We start from the raw sequence: 19,207 nt of genomic DNA, 5'->3' as shown, positions 1-19,207 counted from the left end.
GTTGAACTCTGTGAAGCATTTATTTGGCCTGCAATTTTTGAGGCTGGTAACTCTAATGAACTTATCCTCTGCAGCAGAGGTAACTCTGGGTCTTCCATCCTTGTGGCGGTCCTCATGAGAGTCAGTTTCATCATAGTGCTGGATGGTTTTTGTGACTGCCCTTGAAGAAACTCCAAATCCTTCCGTATTGACTGACCTTCATGTCTTAAAGTAATGATGGACTGTTGTTTATAGGGTTATATTCTGTATACCCCCCTACCTTGTCACAACACAACTGATTGGCTGAAACGCATTAAGGATAGAAATCCCACAAATTAACTTTTAAGTAGGCACACCTGTTAATTGAAATGCATTCCAGGGGACTCCCTCATGAAGCTGGTTGAGAAAATGCCAAGAGTGTGCAAAGCTGTCATCAAGGCAAAATGGTGGCTATTTGAACAATCTCAAATATAAAATATTTTGATTTGTTTCACAGTTTTTTGGTTACTACATGGTTCCATATGTGTTATTTCATAGTTTTGAAGTATTCACTATTATTCTTCAATGTAGAAAATAATACAAAATAATGAAAAACCATTGAATGAGTAGGTGTTCTAAAACTTTTGACAGGTAGTGTATTTATTTATTTTTGCTAAAAATATGGGGCTCAAAACAGGTGTGGCTCTGCCCTGAATGATGGGTCGCCACTGTAGATAAATATAGGTCGGCAATGGGGAGTTACTGCTTCCTACAAGAGGACAAAACGTGTAGGCTACATTTCAAGCTGTCTTTGAAAGGCCAGTCAGGTAAAAATCTTACTTCTTAATTAAATGGGCAGTGTTGTATTTTGAGACAGGCTTGAATATGCAAATAAGCCAATAGGCAGAGGGGTAGCCTACATTATCTAATTCTCTGTATGGTAATAATAATACATGTTATTTCGTATAGTGGTTTCTTGCATCATACAACACAATACAGTGCAATTCACAGACACCTATTTGGCCCATGGTGTTACAGACCAAGTAAAAAAGTATTCAGTACTATTAAGCCCTTCATTATGAAAAACATTTTTAAAAGTCTCATGCAATTTAGGCCTGCATTGAACACCACATATAGGCTACTGTAGACTATATCATATAAATCAGTGCACCACAAAATTTGAGGGAACATTGTTTCTCACCTGTTAAAACTATAACCTAAGCATGATTGCAAAACTTAATACGCTGTGAAAATTGCAATAAATGCAATATTTGCTTGAAATAACCCCCCCAAAATTACCAGTGGGAGAATATAGCAGTTGGTTATATATATTTTTATTCTTGCAAATAAATACAATCTTGTATTCAATATGTTTAAAAAGTCAAGTGAAAATTACCCTATTGGCAAAGTATACAATTTGCAAAGCAAACACAAGAACAAAAGTGTGTTGGTTATGAGTCTGATTTAGTAATAAGTATTTAACCTACAGATTATTAATAATACATTTTCCACAACGTGGCAAATCTGAAGCATATGCGATACAAGTTTGGACAGATATAATGGGTAACTTTGTTAACTATTATTATAAAGCTAACGTTAGCTGCAAAGGTTGCACTCAGCTACAAAATACCATGATGAATTCCTCCTTTGAGTAGCCTTGATCACCTTATCCGTAAATGAAATATTTCAGCTAATTGAAGCAATGATATAGCCAAAGATAAGAAAATTCTTGAATTAAAGCTTACCTTAAAACTGTATACTTAATTTATGTTCCCGTTATTTATGAAATCCCACATGAGCTCCGTAATCCACTCAAACAACCGCATTAGAAAAGTGTCAGGACACGAACTGTCACCATGGTGTCTTGTCCTGTCGTTCCAATGCTTGCCTCCCCGTGCGCAAATGTTTTGGAAGTACGTCATCAATTAGCCAATATCTAATTTTGGTGTGACGTGTGCTGCTGTGGCTGAACTTCAAATGTATCTATTGCATATATTCAACGCGTATTCGGGCTAAATTATTACATATATATTGCAGTAGCACTGGCCCCATGCATAGACGTGTAAAGCCTGTATTTATTTGTACAAATAGACGTACACAACAGTAGGCTACACCAGGGGGCGGCAATAGCCTTTACGGCATCAGATTTATAGAAACCCACAAGATAGGGTCGTCACTGGCTTCTGTTACGATAGACATTAAAACCAGTTCTTTACCCACAAAGGCTTTACCCACTTCACCACAAAGTTATAAACCCACTTTACCCACAAAGTTATAAACCCCGCCCATTTCAATGTATCTTCTTACAATTTGATTTTAAACATAACTCTAATCTTAACCACGCTGTTAACCTTAACTAAGACAAAAAAGCTAAAACCTTTTTTCTTTTGCCAATTTTGACTTTGTGACTGTGGAATCTGACTTTGTGGCTGTGGAATCTGACTTTGTGGCTGTGGAATCTGACTTTGTGGCTGTGGAATCTGACTTTGTTGCTGTGGAATCTGACTTTGTGGCTATAATCTCTAGAAGCTAGTGGAAACCCCAAGATAGAGTATATTGTACAATGTTGGATAGGAAATATTATTTTTTAGACAATGTTAAAAAGTTGGCCTATCCTTTCACTTTTACTTGAAAGTATTTTAATCTATTTTGGGACTTTTTGGGACATGTCTCAGAACAGGGATAAGCCTATTAATAATAATAATTTGAACAAATATTACTATGACGCATTGGGTGAATTTAGAGCAGGACACAATAATAAAAGAATAAGGCAAAGACAAAGACATAAGGCCTACAAAGCAGGCGATGTCATTTTGTTCAGACAAAATAGAACTCTATTAAAAATATATTGGTTCGTTTGTGAAAAGCAGGAATGCACAGAGATATATCACCGTCATTATCACCCTTGACATTTATTGGCTAAAGTCACCTTTGTAGCAGTGATGGTGATTGCGCGTGTCGGCATGACAGCAGCGTATCGCCTTTGTAAATAGCGACGTTCTGCAGTTGTGTGTGTGCGCCGCTGGGCGAGTCTTCGCCGCGTCTGTCTCCGTTGCTCCCCATTTTCCGAGAAAAGGAGAGGAGAATTAGCTCCGGGAGGAGGGCCGCCGCCATTATTGGGAAGCTGGGGAAAAAACACTTTCACACACACGCAATCTCTTGTTAAAATGATAAGGACGTTACCAATTTATTGCACGAAGCCAGTTTAGAATAAACCTTGTATGGCAATTGCAGCAACCTCGACTGGTGTCCCGTGCATGATCGATCCAGCATACTGTTGGCACAACAATGGACATAATCATTGGTCAAAAGCAACGTGGTGAACCAAGGAGAAGACGGTGAAACAAGCTTATTCTCCGAGGAGAGAAAAAAAACAGGAAGATCATTGTTTTTACGTTAGTAGTTTTATTATCACAAAGACAACGAAAATGTAAATGGAATTGGAAATAATCAAAATAGGGATATAGACTTAAAATTAATCTGTCAAGCTAACAATAACATGTGTATAGTTATTTGTGTCTGTTTCGGAATCAAACGAGCCACATTTGTGTTTCTTGTCCATGTATATCAGGCGGCGAGGGCTGCGGCAAGCGCTGGCCTGACAGATTCAGGGAGAATGCGATGGTATGTATTCACTTTCTCCCCATTTTAATCTGAAACCCAGACGGAAACCAGTGTTCAAGTTAAACATTATCATCATCAATTTACTCACAATGTATCAACTGTCTGTTACAAATGTATCTTTGGTGAATAGAGTGATGATTAAAAAGTGCAAGTGGATTCAGAAATACGAGGTGAATTGGTTTAGTTACGAGTCGGCTATTTCATTCTGTGGACAAGAGGCCTGGCTTGGCCAGTGCTTTTCATGAACATTCATTTCAAAATCGTTGTTAATCCTTTCAAATATGGATAAGGAGTTGTAACCAACCCACTATATATTGACAATGTCGAACAATATGGCGCAATTATGCGCTTCTGAATATAGAAAGCTATGTATCTTTACAATCAGAGGATAGGGTAGTGACTTGCTTGTTTTCATTTCCAAATAACTTGCCTGTTCAATCTGGTTGTCAGTCAGGCCTTGCACAGCTGAGCTTCATGATGGACTGCCTACTTTGCCTTTGGTGGGCTATTTAGACATGTTTTAAATGCTGGATTTTATATAGATTTAGAATATATGGAGATGCCTCCTTTTGTAAACAATAATAATGAAAACAGTTTTATTAAATGGCAGTAGCCTGTCAGTTTGTAGTCCACATTTCATGTCAATATTGATACAGTAAGTACATCGATAGTCTATTTACATGTGTGATTTTATCACAATAATAAAGTGTGATTTGTTTTCTGGTTGTACTTTATGCATCCTCTTGTCATAATTTGGTTGTAGTTATGGAGTATCTCCAGTATGGCCCCTTCCTCTGTGTCAAATATACTGCTTGGCAATTTGACAGACAAGAGTACACCAAACCTTACCTGATTCTAATGCTGGTGATGATGATGGGTTACTGTGTACATACAGTAGACTGGATTATGCTAATTAGTGATTGTCTGTATGCTGGGCATATCTTTCATCTGTTGTTTTTTCTTTGTTTGGCAACAGTATAAACACAGCAATTAGGAAGCTATTACAATAAGAACAGTGCAAACAGACCTCTGGCTGATGAGTTTATATTTTTGTTGCTGTCTAAAGAGGTTGATGTTTACCTAAATGTGTGTTGTCATTCATCCATGATATTCAGGATCAAGGCCATAGTCAAGAGCATAGATCCTTAATAGTGACCAGCTAAAGGTCCCGGTTGGCAAGATAACCAAGAGCACTGCTTAGCCCTTTGTCTGAAGAGGTCCTTGGCCACCATTGAGATAAGGACGTATCTTACATGGTTATGAGACACACAGACCATCCATCCCCTCAATGCTTTTGGCTAGCGATAGGTAGGATGGGACTCCAATTATTGTGAGTGCTTCTCCTCTTCCTCCCCTTCACTCCCATCCCTGCTCACACTCCAAAACCTGCCAAGTCATAAAGTCGGCAGAAAAAGACCCTGAAAAGATAGCTCTGAGCAGAAGTACAGTACAGCCTCGTGGCTAGGGAACCTAACTGCTAACTAGCAGGTTAATGATCCAAATCCCAAGTTGGGTTTAGGGCTAACCTTGATTCATCCACTTTAACATGACCAACTCCTCACATGTTGTATTGTATTTGATGTTGTATTGTACTTGATGTTGTATTGCAGTTGTTGTGATCCTTTTATGGGATTGTCAGTAGCCTACATGTGATACGTTTGCCATTGAGTTGAAATATGTGTATTCATGGCGGAGATTACCCATGTCTCCGGTCCCATTTAGGCTCCTTTCATGTAACATCTCTCATATAAGGCAAAAAAAAGAAAATGTAATCTTTCACTCCATACGCCCTCAACATATTTAGTGTCTCGCTTGATTTGCAGGGATATTGAGTTTTTCTTTGTACATTGCATTTGCTGTTGGGTCGTTCCATGTCATTTCAGCAAGCCATCAACCTCACCATCTCAGATTGTTCAGAAATCGTTTCTGTAGTTAGAAATGTATAAGATTAGCATCCCTGCCACGTTATTTTGTTGAGATATAATTTGATCTCTGAGAAATTAAACAAATTGATTGTACATCAATTGGTCATTTTTAATTTATAGGATTCATATAATATTTAATAAATAAAGTACCGTACATTATTATTTGGACCAAATAGTTTTCTATCAAACACAAAAACATGTTTCTGATACCATTCTATTTACTCCTCCCCTCAGCAGCCTCCACTGGGATACAGTATCAGTTTTCTATTTCTGACAACTTGCATGGAGCTGCGGCTCTGAGAATTGTTTCTTCATCCTTTGTAATGTATTCTCAGTGAATTTGGATTCGTCAATTTCAGCCACACCTGTTGCTGACAGGTGTATAAAATTGAGCACACATCCTTGCAGTCTTCATAGACAAACATTCGCAGTACAAATGGCCTTACTGAAGAGCTCAGTGACTTTCAACATGTCACTGTCATAGGATCCCACCTTTCTAACAAGTCAGTTAATCAACTTTCTGCCCTGCTAGAGCTGCCCCGATCAACTGTATGGGCTGTTGTGAAATGGAAACGTCTAGGAGCAACCACTTGCTCAGTTGTGAAGCACGTAGCGTGTGAAAATTGTCTGTCTTCGGTTGCAACACTCACTACCAAGTTCCAGACTGCCTCTGGAAGCAACGTCAGCACAATAACTGTCGGGAGCTTCATGAAATTGGTTTCCATGGCCGAGCAGTGTGGACACCTGCTCGTCAAACATCTCATTACAAAAATCATGACCATTAATATGGAGTTGGTCCCCCCTTTGCTGCTATAACAGCCTCCACTCTTCTGGGAAGGCGCACAAGCCTAAGATCCAATGTGCAGTGCCAAGCATCGGCTGGAGTGGTGTAAAGCTCGCCGCCATTGGACTCTGGAGCCGTGGAAACATCTGGAGTGATGAATCACGCTTCACCATCTGGCAGTCTGACAGACGAATATGGGTTTGGCGGATGCCAGGAGAACCGAATGCATAGTGCCAACTGTAAAGTTTGGCGGAGGAGGAATAATGGTCAGGGGCTGTTTTTCATGGTTCGGTCTAAACCCCTTAGTTCCAGTGAAGATAATTCTTAACGCTACAGCATACAAGGACTCTAGACGATTCTGTGCTCTTGTGGCTGAATGGAAGCAAGTCCCCACAGCAATGTTCCAACGTCTAGTGGAAAGCCTTCCCAGAAGAGTAGAGGCTGTTATAGCAGCAAAGGGGGGACCAACTCCATATTAATGGTCATGATTTTTGGAATGAGATGTTTGACGAGCAGGTGTCCACATACTTTTGGTAACATGAATGACGACCATTCATGCTTTGGTTTTGTTTACCAGGCCACTGTTTCAAATGCAAGTCAGTGGTATCTATAATAGTATTTTTGTGCTTCATAACCAAATCATCTATAAGTAACCATTGAATTACACAATATATTTTTTAGATACTTTCAGATGATTTGAATATGGAGTGGGAAAATGCTAACATAGGTACTATTGATTTGCATTGGCTTTGTGCCACAAATCTTAAAAAGTTACCATTTGAAACATTCACCAAATTCACTAGGAATATATTACATATAATGGAGAAACAATACTCAGAGCCGCAGCTTCATGTTACTTGTCAGACACAGAGCGGTACCGGAGCACCAAGTCTAGGTCCAAGAGGCTTCTAAACAGCTTCTACCCCCCCCCAAGCCATAAGACTCCTGAACATCTAATCAAATGGCCATCCCCCAACATTGACTCTGTACCGGTACCCCCCCTCCCCCCCTGTATATAGTCTCGCTATCGTTATTTTACTGCTGCTCTTTAATTACTTGGTACTTTTATTTCTTATTCATATTTTTTTTTTAACTGCATTGTTGTTTAGTGGCTCGTAAGTAAGCATTTCACCGTAAGGTCTGTTGTATTAGGCGCGTGTGACTAATAACATTTGATTAGATTGTTGATATACTCGTTGTTGGGGTGGTTATTGGAATGGGGGTGGTGGTCTGTGACTGGCTTTTGACCGTTCCTTTGGATTCCTCATGTGTAACTCATTGTTAGAAAAAAAGTTTGGTCCAAGTTGGATGTTAGGTACTATATTTATTGACTATTATTTGAATCCTATACATTTTACATTTACATTTACATTTAAGTCATTTAGCAGACGCTCTTATCCAGAGCGACTTACAAATTGGTGAATTCACCTTCTGACATCCAGTGGAACAGCCACTTTACAATAGTGCATCTAAATCATTAAGGGGGGGTGGTGAGAAGGATTACTTATCCTATCCTAGGTATTCCTTGAAGAGGAATATGTGGCCAATTTGGATGCAATCAATTAGGTCAAATTATTAAAACAAAATAATGTTGCAGGAATACTAATGTTCTGTTTCTAACAACAGAAACAATTTCAGAACAATCTGAGATGGTGTGTGTCAACTCTTTGTACTTTTTGAGCTGGAACGACCCGGTTCTATTAAAAGGCCAGCCCGGATTGAGAGCGGATTAGAAATGAGAAATTCTTGCCCCTACTCAGTGTTCTCTCATTAAGTTGAAGGGAAATTATTCTTAGTCTTGTCTTTGAACCACTGTCGTTCTTGTGAAAGTGTTTGACTGTTCTTTTTATGAAGAGAGCAGAAATAAGGTTAACTTGGCTCAAACTAATTAATTGTTGTTGTTCCTCATTTAAACATAAATTAAGATTTTGTTTCGCTAACTATTTGATTTTTGTGCTCTTTTTTTCCTGACAGGCTCATAGCTACATTAAGAATGACTGAGAGAAGCCTCTGCCTTTGCTACACCCCTACACTGCTGTTGATAAAACATGAAGCACACTAGAGGAAACACCAACTAATCTCCCACTCACATCCAGGTGTACTCTTCTATCGAGTCCCTGAATATGGCAGGATGAGTGTCAGCAGACGATAATGATGGCGAAAAAGCAGGATGCGAAGTCACCCACATACAACCTTATAGTTGTGGGTTTGTCAGGGACGGAGAAAGAGAAGGGCCAGTGTGGAGTGGGGAAGTCCTGCCTGTGCAACCGCTTTGTGCGCCCCAGTGCTGATGACTTCTATCTGGACCACACGTCAGTGCTGAGCACCAGCGACTTTGGGGGCAGAGTGGTTAACAATGACCACTTCCTGTTCTGGGGGGAGGTGGGGCGGGTGGTGGAGGAGGGGCCGGAGTGCAGGATGCATGTGGTGGAGCAGACTGAGTTCATTGATGACCAGACGTTCCAGCCACACCGCAGCACTGCCATGCAGCCCTACATCAAGAGGGCGGCCTCCACCAAGCTGGCCTCTGCAGAGAAGCTTATGTACTTCTGCACGGACCAGCTGGGGCTGGAGCAGGACTTTGAGCAGAAGCAGATGCCTGAGGGCAAGATACAGGCTGACGGGTTCATGCTCTGTATGGATGTCAGTAGGGGGATGAACCGCAACTTTGACGACCAGTTGAAGTTTGTCACAAACCTTTATGGTCATCTGAGCAAAACAAAGAAGCCCATTGTGCTGGTCTTAACCAAGTGTGATGAGGGGGTTGAACGCTACATCAAAGATTCTCACACCTTTGCCATCACTAAAAAGAGTCTTCCAGTAGTGGAGACATCTGCACGCTCTAACATCAATGTTGACCTAGCCTTCATTGCTTTGGTGCAACTCATTGATAAGAGCAGGGGCAAGCCCAAGATCATTCCTTACTTTGAAGCCCTCAAGCTCCAGAGTCAGCAGATAGCCCTGGCTAAAGACCGATACGAATGGCTAGTCAACCGCATAGTGAAGAACCACAACGAGACCTGGCTTAACACCAGCCGACGCATGCACAGCTCCTCAGAGTTCAAGGAATACGTCTTTCTAGAGGGTACAGCAAAATGCAAGAAGCTCTTCCAGCAGCATGTGTACCGCCTGAAACAGGAGCACATTGAGAGACGTCGGAAAATCTATCTGAGCACTCTTCCTCTAGCACTTAGCTCCCTGGTGCCTGACCTGGATGAGATCGACCAGCTGAGCTGGTCTGGGGTTCAGAAGGTCCTGGAGTCCAAGCAGCACTTTGCCCACTGGTTTGTGGTTCTGGAGGACTCTCCATGGGAGGACACGTCTCACATAGACAACATGGAGGATGAGCGCATCCCCTCAGACCTGTTGGAGACGGCCCCAGCCGAGGACATTTTCAACGCCCACCTGGAGCACCTGAGGAATGAGTGCAAGCGGGCCGAGATGAGGCAGGAGTTCAAGCACAAGCTGGCCTGTTCTCCCTTTGTCACGCCTGGCAAGCCCTGGGAAGAGGCCCGCAGCTTCATCATGAACGAAGACTTCTACCAATGGTTGGAGGAATCAGAGTACCTGGATCTCTACAACCGCCACCAGAAAGAGATCATCGGCCACGCTAAAGAGGACTTCCAGGAGCTGCTGCTGGAGTACTCTGAGCTCTTCTATGAGCTGGAGGTGGATGCCAAGCCCAGCAAGGAGAAGATGGGGGCCATCCAGGAGGTTTTAGGGGAGGAGCAGAGGTTCAAGACCCTGCAGAAGCTTCCAGCTGAGAGAGATGCTCTGGTGTTGAAGCATATCCACTTTGTCTACCACCCAACCAAGGAGACCTGTCCCAGCAGCCCACAGTGTGGAGACTTCAAGATAGAGCAGCTCTTGGCCTCACGTTTCCCAACATGCTACCCATTCTTCAATGTGAAGTCCCATTTTGGGGATATTAAAGCTGACCGAATCAACCTTGTGATATTGGGCAAAGACGGACTGGCCAGGGAGTTTGCCAATGAGATCAGGACTCTGTGTACCAATGACGACCGGTATGTGCTGGATGGGAAAATGTATGAGCTGACCCTGCGACCTATCGAGGGAAACGTACGACTTCCTGTAAATTCCTTTCACACTCCCACTTTCACACCCCATGGATGCCTGTGTCTGTACAACTCAAAAGAGTCCCTAACTTACGTCGTAGAAAGCATTGAAAGGTTGCGGGAGTCAACTATAGGTAGAAGGGATAGCCATATAGCTCAGCTTTTAACATCTCTGCTCTTGGTTACTAAAAGGGGAGTAGGGACATATGCAGATATTGGGGGAGAAACTGCCTTAGGCCTAATAAAACAGGGACAGCAGGTAGCAAGGAGACTGCAGTGTAGCTTCCTAGACCCAGCCTCTCCTGGTGTGGGCTATGGGCACAATGTGAATGACAGTCAGATCAATCAAGTATTGAGGGGTCTCCTGGACTCTAGGAGGAGCTCATCTTTTAGTAGCAGCTCCCCACCTCTGCCCCCTAAACCTCCAGGCCCAAGAGACTCTCCTCACCAGCCCAGCCCAGAGGCAGACATCCGCATCGTCATGTGCTTGATGTGTGGAGACAATTACGACGTGGAACAGCTCCTCTCTCCCTTCCTACTGCCTCAGCACTGCAGGCCAACATCCAATAGTGGGACCTCAGTGATACTGGAGCAGACAGTGGGGCCTCACAAACAGGTGATTGAGCTCTCCCTTCTTTCCTACCACGCCTCCTTCTCCCTGAGGAAGAGCAGATTAGTGCATGGATATATTGCTGTGTACTCAGCCCGCCGCAAGGCCTCCCTGGAGACTCTATGTGCCTTCCTGTGTGAGATCCAGGACATCATCCCTGTTCAGCTGCTGGCAGTAGGGGAGAGCCAGGTGGAGCTCACAGAAAGTGAGTCTGCCAGAGAGCAGCTAATCCAGGGAGAGGAGCTGGCCCAAGAGATAGAAGGCAGGTTCAACAGTGTGGTGTGTGGGTCTGGAGGGGTGGTGGGCGGCCTGCACAGGATAGAGATGTTCCAGCACTTCCTGATGGAGGTGGTGGAGAAACGCAACATAGTGGAGGCAACACACATGTATGATAACGTAGCTGAGGCCTGCACTAATGACACTGCCTACTCCCCTCGCTGTAGCTCACCCAGCCCTGGCAACATGTTCCTAGACTCTGATGTGGATGACGTGGAGCCCTCCCCACCCTACTTCGATGGCACACTCACCTCCCATGGCGGGGGCTTCAACCTGCCTGACCTGGACTCCAGCGATGTCTCTGTCATCTCTGACATCAGCTCCTTTGAGAACAAACTCAACAGCAAGGTCCCTCCCCAGGTGAGGCCCAAGCCCACTGTGACCTTTGACTTCCGGAAGGTGGGCCGAAACCCCTACAACACGGATACCATGGGCCACCGTCGCTCCCTGCCCTCTACTGTGACATGGGTACCAGGTGGGGACGGAGGTTACGACCCCTCAGACTATGCAGAGCCTATGGATGCTGTGTCCAAGCCCCGGCCCAGCAATGAGGAGATCATCTACTCTGTGCCCCATGACAGCACGCAGGGCAAGATAATCACCATCCGCAACGCCAACAGGATGCACTCAAATGGGAACGGCTCGGACAGTGAGGCTGACAGCAGTTCCCTGGAGCGCTGCAGGAAGTTCTCGGCGGCGGGGGTGAAGCCCCGGCTGTACCGTGACCGTTCCAAACGCCTGGGGAAGTTCAGCAGCTTTCGCACCAGCTTCATTGGCAGCGACGACGAGATGGGGGCCCTGCCAAAGACCAAGGAGGATGAGTTTGGAACCCTGAAAGGAGACATCATCAATGAGGAGGGAGAGGACCCCAAGAAGAGGAACATTCTGAAGAGCCTACGGCGAACTGCCAAGGTACGTGTTTCTTCACTTAGTATTCTCCTCTTAACTGCTAATGGGTTAGCACTATAATTTTCAAGTTTGAATGACTATTGTCTTTCAAGTTTAGGTAAATGGATGGCTAGCTTTGATACGATAAACGTGGTTAAGTATTGACAACATGGTTAATATGATTTCTCATGTGAACTCTACTTTCTAAATAACTTTTTTTGATGTGTAATTGCTTGATTGTTTTAATCAGAACTATTCCTGCATGCTAATATTCTATTCACATAAAGTAAGTTCAAATGTGAGTGGATAGAATTTAAGCTTGTATTTCAGAGTGACTAAGACTAGATGCGGCAGCTGTTCATGCTGAATACATAAAGGCAAATTTGGTTTGCCAGCTTACAGCTGAATTGAAAATAGTGTTGACATAATGAATAACCATTCTAATATGGACTTGGTCATTAACATTTTCAACATTCCTGTTTCTGTGCAGAAAACCAGACCAAAGCCTCGGCCCTCTATTCCCAAGCCCCTGGAGAGCAACTACTTTGGGGTACCCCTGGTCAATGTGGTGTTCCCAGACAGACCTATCCCACTTTTTATTGACAAGTGTGTCCACTTCATTGAGACCACAGGTAGGTCACCGTTTTCTGTCTCCTCTTCTCCCCTGTGTTTGTGTGTGTATTTGTCTTGTTCATTATGCTATTTGATGTGGATGCTGTCCAACACTTAGGCAGAATCTTATTGTTGATAATTCTGAGGTAAATCTGTGGTGCTGAATTATGAAAATGTGTAACGTCTTTTTAGTGGTGCACTGTGAAAGTTTTACTTACATTATTCACTTTATGAGATTGTTTTATTTTTAATGTGCTTTACTGTAAGCCCTTCTGGATGAGGGCATCTGCTAAATTAAAAAACTAACGTGAATGTAATGATTATTTTTCTTCCCAACTCTATTTACGTTTAATATACCAAGAAGAACTAACTACACTAGAACAAATGTAGCCAGTGATCAAGTTCTGTACTTCAGCAGTGCCCTCATTGACTTTACAGGAAATTGATAATGATGTAATGCAGATGGAGTCGATGGAATGAAGCATTCTTCCTGGTTTCAATCTCTGTCTCTCTGCAGGCCTCAACACAGAGGGGCTGTACAGGGTGAGCGGGAACAAGTGTGAGATGGAGAGCATGCAGAGGCAGTTTGACCAGGGTGAGTTACTGTACCTAGTCCTGTCTGGTCTAAAACATTGTATCAGACCCATGGATGGATTGACTGTAATACTCACCACACTCTGTCCCTAACCCCTGGACTAACCCTGGTTAGTTATTTGGCTAATCAATATATTGACACATGAGCTGTAGAGGAAATTATGGCCTACAACAAAATATATTTAGAACAGTGACAAAGCAGACTACCTCTTACACACTATTCCTATTCTTCGCTCTTCCCCTTTCTCTCCTCCCTCCCCTACCTGTTTTTTCCCCTTTTCTCTCCTTCTACCCCTCATCTCCCTCTACCACTCCCTCCTCTTTCTCTTCTTCTACATCTCACCTTCCTCTCCCTCTCCATCTCCCTCTCCCCCATCTTGTTTTACCTCTCTATCCCTCTACCTCTTTTCTTCTCTAGACCATGGGCTGGACCTAGTGGAGAAGGACTTTGCCATCAACACAGTGGCTGGGGCTCTGAAGGCCTTCTTCTCTGAGCTGCCAGAGCCGTTGGTGCCCTGCATTCTGCAGGTGGAGCTGCTCGAGGCCTTCAGTAAGACATAGAGCTGGCTGGGGTTAGGGAGGGGTACTGGGGTTTTGGAGAGCTCAGTAAGACATAGAGCTGGCTGGGGTTAGGGAGGGGTACTGGGGTTCTGAAGTGTTCAGTAAGATGTGGGGTTAGGGAGGGGTACAAGGGTTCTGAAGGGTTCAGTAAGACATGGAGCAGGGTTTGGTTAGCGAGGGGTAGAAGGGTTCAGTAAGACATGGAGCAGGGTGGGGTTAGGGAGGGGTACAAGGGTTCTGAAGGGTTCAGTAAGACATGGAGCAGGGTTTGGTTAGATAGGGGTACAAGGGTTCTGAAGGGTTCAGTAAGACATGGAGCAGGGTTTGGTTAGATTAGGGTTCTGAAGGGTTCAGTAAGACATGGAGCAGGTTCTGAAGGGTTCAGTAAGACATGGAGCAGGGTTTGGTTAGATAGGGGTACAAGGGTTCTGAAGGGTTCAGTAAGACATGGAGCAGGGTTTGGTTAGATAGGGGTACAAGGGTTCTGAAGGGTTCAGTAAGACATGGAGCAGGGTGGGGTTAGGGAGGGGTACAAGGGTTCTGAAGGGTTCAGTAAGACATGGAGCAGGGTGGGGTTAGGGAGGGGTACAAGGGTTCTGAAGGGTTCAGTAAGACATGGAGCAGGGTGGGGTTAGGGAGGAGTACAAGGGTTCTGAAGGGTTCAGTAAGACATGGAGCAGGGTGGGGTACAAGGGTGGTGCTGAATGGTTGTTCAGGGAGTGATTTTTGTGATTTTTGACAGTCAAGTTCTTACAGGGTGAGTAAGTGTTGGGGAGGATTTCTCGTAGAGGGTGGGATAAGGATATGTCGTGTTTTGTTCTCAGAAAATATAATATATTATAACTATGTGTGTCGATGTATACTGTATGTAGTACTGCATATGGAGTAACAGTGTTGAAAACATGTGAGTCATAGCACTGACCCCGTCCCTGTGTGTGTGTGTGCACAGAAATCAATGACAGGGAACAAAGGCTCTACACCATGAAGGATGTGCTGAGGAAGTTCCCCAGGGAGAACTATGACGTTTTCAGATTTGTCATGAGCCACTTACACAAGTGAGTGCAGATCAGACTGGCTAACTGTTCCATTCTATGACCTTGGCCCTGACTGCATTGTGACTGAAACCATTTGCTTGTTTTGTAACATGTATCATCAAGTAGCTCTTACACCTGTGTAATAATGTTATTACACTAGTAGCTGTTGTCATGCTGTTGTTGATGGAGGTGTATTGTGTTGTCTCTCCCAGGGTGAGCCAGCTGAGCAGACAGAACCTGATGACCAGTGAGAATCTGTCCATCTGTTTCTGGCCCACTCTGATGCGGCCAGACTTCACCACCATGGACGCCCTGACGGCCACGCGGACTTACCAGACAATCATCGAGACCTTCATCCACCAGTGTGCTTTCTTCTTCTACAACCAGCCCCTCCTGGACTCCCCCACTGGCCTGGCTGGCCTCCCTGCCTCCCCCACCACCACCCTCACCGGTGGCTCTACCTATTCCTGCTACCGCTCCTCCCCTCCCCCCACCACCACGCAATTCAGCCCCCTGCAGCAGTCACCCCCCACCACCCCCCAGTCACCCCTGCAGTCCCTCCTCCCCCCCCTCCACCAACACCCCCACTGCGCCCCCACCGAGCAAGAGACACTGTGAAAGACACTGAGAAGGGAGCACACGCCGTACCCCTGATCTCATGATGCTGAACCTCCGTCACTTACACACACACACAAACACACACACCAACGCACACACTGACACTACCTTGTTTGGTCATTGATAATAACATAGATAAAGAGAGAGAGGAGACGAGGAGCGCTTGACAAGCAAACTACTAGCATCCAGCTGACCTGTCACCTGTGTGCCAGTGCAGATCCCAATGCTGACTCTTCCCCTCCACCCCCTATAGCCCCCGATAACCTGGAATGTGACTCTAGGACTCACCAACAGGAGGCCCAGGGGAAAGAACAGAGTGGGTTTCATTGTTACAGTAAGACTCTCTCTGCCAACCAACCATTTTAACCCTAATGATACACTATAATGAAAATGTCCAAGCCTCCATGTCAAGTTGGAAGATATGATTTGTGCCCATAGCTATGATGTTATTATAATAATTTGACATCTGTTTTTTTCTGTTTGTTAATGAAAGTAGCCACTGGATATGTGGACTGTGCTCTGAAGGCTGTTGGCACTAACGTGCCACACTGCTGTTTGGGGAGCCTACCTCTCTGCCTGAAGGACCCCTGCTATGTGGTTGGGGGGGTTCAGTGGGGATGGGGGGGGACATCCAAGGATGCACTTTAATGGTCAGAGTGTTTTTGTTTAAAAAAATGTATCCCAAAAGGGTGTTGTTGGGCCAGAATGTTTTAGTGTGATGAGTTCCCAGCTCAATCAGCCATACCCATTGCCTCTCTGAAGGGGCCTTGGCAGATCAAAATGTTGTTTACATCCATACCCTTGTATTTGTATCCACATACTTATCTGAAGCACTTTTAAACTCTAGTGTGAAGTTCCATGAAATACAACCTTGACCAGTTGACTTTGTTTTAATGGCTGGGTGGATGTGGCAGTAGTAGAGAGGGACTCCTTAACATGACCCTGTCAATTGACTTTGTTTTAATGGCTGGGTGGGTGTGGCAGGAGTAGAGAGGGACTCCTTAACATGACCCTGTCATAAAGTTATTTTAGATGATTCAGGGCTCACTTTATAACCCCATGGAAAACCAAACCATAATACTGATTACACATTCCTCTTTCATCTTAGTCAAGACAGAAATAGTTTGTTCTGGTAATGCAGGTTTGAATAGCATGCAGTTCCTCCTCTCTTTTTCGAACTGCTGTTGCTTTACTAATGGTTGTGAATATGGAAGTCGCCTGGTGTTGTTTAGGCAAGTAAGTTTGAGCCAGGGTCAGTTAATCAGGCCCTTTAGGATCCAGGAGAGGAATGCTCTTGCTTAAGATGACCTCAGGTCCACTCCATCAGTTAGGGTTTGATGATGGAACATTATGGGAATTACTGACAGAAACTTCAGACAGTAGCATAATGAGGGAGAGGTTAGAGAGACACTAGTTATACCAGACAAGTCCTCTATGTACTGTCTTTGTTCCACTGTGTTATCTGGTGGCCATGGAAACCACTGCCCTATTGCAAAATGATGCCGGATATGTTGCTATGGGTGTCTAGCCAGTTGAACTCTTTGTACTCATCTAATATTAAGGACCTTAAACTGAGGTAAGGTGTGCATACAGAAAACACTACCACGGCAACGAACTACAGTACAGTAATAACAGTATAGTATATCCTATAGAGATGTATGGACTCATGCCCAGGAATGTCAACAAAGCATAGAGTAACTATCTCCAGTGTTCTATGGGATTTATGTTGGTGTTTAACTGTCCTCTCTCTTGTTGAAAAAAAAAACAAGTAGTCAAGGTAAAGTAGTTTAATGAATATTCCTGGTATATTCTGTATTCTTCTACCAATATAAGATAAAAGCATTGCCACAGGCACCTTTTGGGGTTGACTGAGGATTGGCCAGGAGGCATGGCGGTACTCTGTCGGCCATGTTGGATTGTTCTCATGCTGCCTGCTCAGAACAGATCAGTCAAAACTATTGGTTGTATTGAGGGTCAACTCTACTCAATACTTGGGATCACTCACTGGTACTTATCCTCTGTGTTTTCATGCTGTGGGAGGCAGTTGTCTCTGTGATCAATATACTAATGCTGCAGTGACTCCTCACCCAGTACAGTATATTATTACCACACACACACAACAGATCAGATGGGAGATGGATAGGAAAAACAAATTGTCCCATTAGAATGTGACTTTGGCTCAAAGGATTAATGTGGCTGCATCACATAATTTCTGACACAACTTTGACAGATCTGCAGTTCATTGAAGAAAAAAAGGCAAGAGCATACTATAGTAAAATGGTTGTTTATTTGTATGTTAGGGGGTCTAACAGTTTGCCCTTTAGTCAATGGTAGAATTTTTTTTTAGTGTGCATTTCAATGATTTGAAAGAAAAAAATTACAATTTTGTGAATGGTTTAAGGCCACTTCAGTTTAGTGCATGATTTAACAACACACCAAGGGAGAAGGTTCAACAACTCATTATTTTAAAACATGAAAGTGTGACAACAAAATAATACAAAAGTGAAATAGCAAGTGAAAGATGAAGTACTGTTCATCAACAGCAAACCAGGGGATTTGTCTGACTGAGAATGGTGTATGACGATGAAGGCCTTATGTGATCTGTATAATAGTGAATAAATTCAATCTTGTAAAATTGCCCTCAGACCTCCTGTGATTCCATGTGTGTGAGAGAATATCAAGTAAGATATTTCTGTACATTTGGCTGCATGATTAGGCAAGTGATGTCTGACACATTGCTCATTCAATTGTTTTTGCCTATATAGCAGTTATTCTGATTTAATGCAACGATGACTGACAGGAGAGAGAACTTTTGTGTGATTACAATTAAGTAAATGCATTTAAATTTCAATCTATAGTTATCTCAGAGAGATACCCTTAGATGTAAGGCCGAGGATGCGGATTCTTTGGTAACTGGCTGCCTGTAACACCCCGTAGAAACCCTAGATGGCTGATGCTATGTGTTGGCCAAGAAGAGGTTTTTGAAGCCACCGATCAGCCATATTGGCACTCCCCAGAAGAAGCAGTCCTTAGGAACACATGGAATTCTACAGTATTTCAATTAAATGTTTGAAGTACAAATGTATACTGCACAAAAATACGAACAGAACGTGCAACAATGTCAAAGATTTTACTGACTTACAGTTCCTATAAGGAAATCAGTTAATTTAAATTAATTAATTAGGCAATAATCTATGGATTTCACATCACTGGGAATAGAGACATGCATCTGTTGGTCAGAGATAACTTAAAACAATAGGTAGGGACATGGATCAGAAAATCAGTCAGTATCTGGTGTGACCATTTGCCTCATGCAGAGTGACACATATCCTTCACATAGAGTTGATCAGGCTATTGATTGTGGAATGGTTGTGCGAAGTTGGTGAATAATGGCGGGAACTGGAACACACTTGTACACATCAATCCTGAGCATCCCAAACATGGTCAATGGGTGACATGTCTGGTGAGTATGCAGGCCATGGAAGAACTGGGACATTTTCAGCTTCCAAGAATTGTGGACAGATCCTTGTGACATGGGGCTGTGCATTATCAAGTTGAAACATGAGGTGATGGAAGCAGATGAATGGCACGACAATGGGCCTCGGGATCTCTTCACGGTATCTCTGCATTCAAATTGCCATTGGTAA

At 43.7% G+C, this 19,207-nt stretch overlaps 2 protein-coding genes across 4 annotated transcripts in view; one reads left to right on the top strand and one right to left on the bottom strand.

Moving 5' to 3' along the window:
- LOC135548470 (unconventional myosin-Ic-like) overlaps window positions 1-1,969 on the bottom strand; it is a 38,699-nt gene extending 36,730 nt beyond the window's left edge. Inside the window, exon 1 of the mRNA XM_064978102.1 lies at window positions 1,704-1,969. The gene's annotated coding sequence lies outside the window, so the exon portion shown is untranslated. The remainder of the gene's footprint in view (window positions 1-1,703) is intronic.
- On the top strand, window positions 758-18,199 carry LOC135548469 (rho GTPase-activating protein 35-like). 3 transcript variants are annotated; one of them, XM_064978100.1, is made up of 8 exons: window positions 758-785; window positions 3,530-3,582; window positions 8,266-12,165; window positions 12,632-12,773; window positions 13,271-13,348; window positions 13,766-13,897; window positions 14,858-14,963; window positions 15,155-18,199. In XM_064978100.1, the coding sequence occupies exons 3-8, from the start codon at window positions 8,443-8,445 to the stop codon at window positions 15,558-15,560; spliced, it is 4,587 nt and encodes a 1,528-aa protein (XP_064834172.1). In that variant the 5' UTR covers window positions 758-785; window positions 3,530-3,582; window positions 8,266-8,442; the 3' UTR covers window positions 15,561-18,199. The 3 variants fall into 3 exon arrangements, with proteins under 3 accessions (XP_064834172.1, XP_064834170.1, XP_064834171.1); XM_064978098.1 differs by lacking the exon at window positions 758-785 and adding an exon at window positions 2,969-3,353; XM_064978099.1 differs by lacking the exon at window positions 758-785 and adding an exon at window positions 2,969-3,388.
- The last annotated feature ends 1,008 nt before the right edge of the window (window positions 18,200-19,207 follow it).

This window comes from Oncorhynchus masou, chromosome 11 (assembly GCF_036934945.1).
Source record: "Oncorhynchus masou masou isolate Uvic2021 chromosome 11, UVic_Omas_1.1, whole genome shotgun sequence".
NCBI classification, from domain to species: domain Eukaryota; kingdom Metazoa; phylum Chordata; class Actinopteri; order Salmoniformes; family Salmonidae; genus Oncorhynchus; species Oncorhynchus masou.
The sequence above is the reverse complement of the archived record's forward strand: the minus strand, read 5'-3'. Positions and strand labels throughout refer to the sequence as shown.

Excerpts from the sequence above, each read along its gene's own strand:
- LOC135548469 (XM_064978100.1), top strand. The coding sequence starts at position 8,443 with ATGATGGCGAAAAAGCAGGATGCGAAGTCACCCACATACAACCTTATA. Across the intron at positions 12,774-13,270 it reads CCACTTCATTGAGACCACAG|GCCTCAACACAGAGGGGCTG; the intron begins GTAGGTCACCGT and ends GTCTCTCTGCAG. Across the intron at positions 13,349-13,765 it reads GCAGAGGCAGTTTGACCAGG|ACCATGGGCTGGACCTAGTG; the intron begins GTGAGTTACTGT and ends TTTCTTCTCTAG.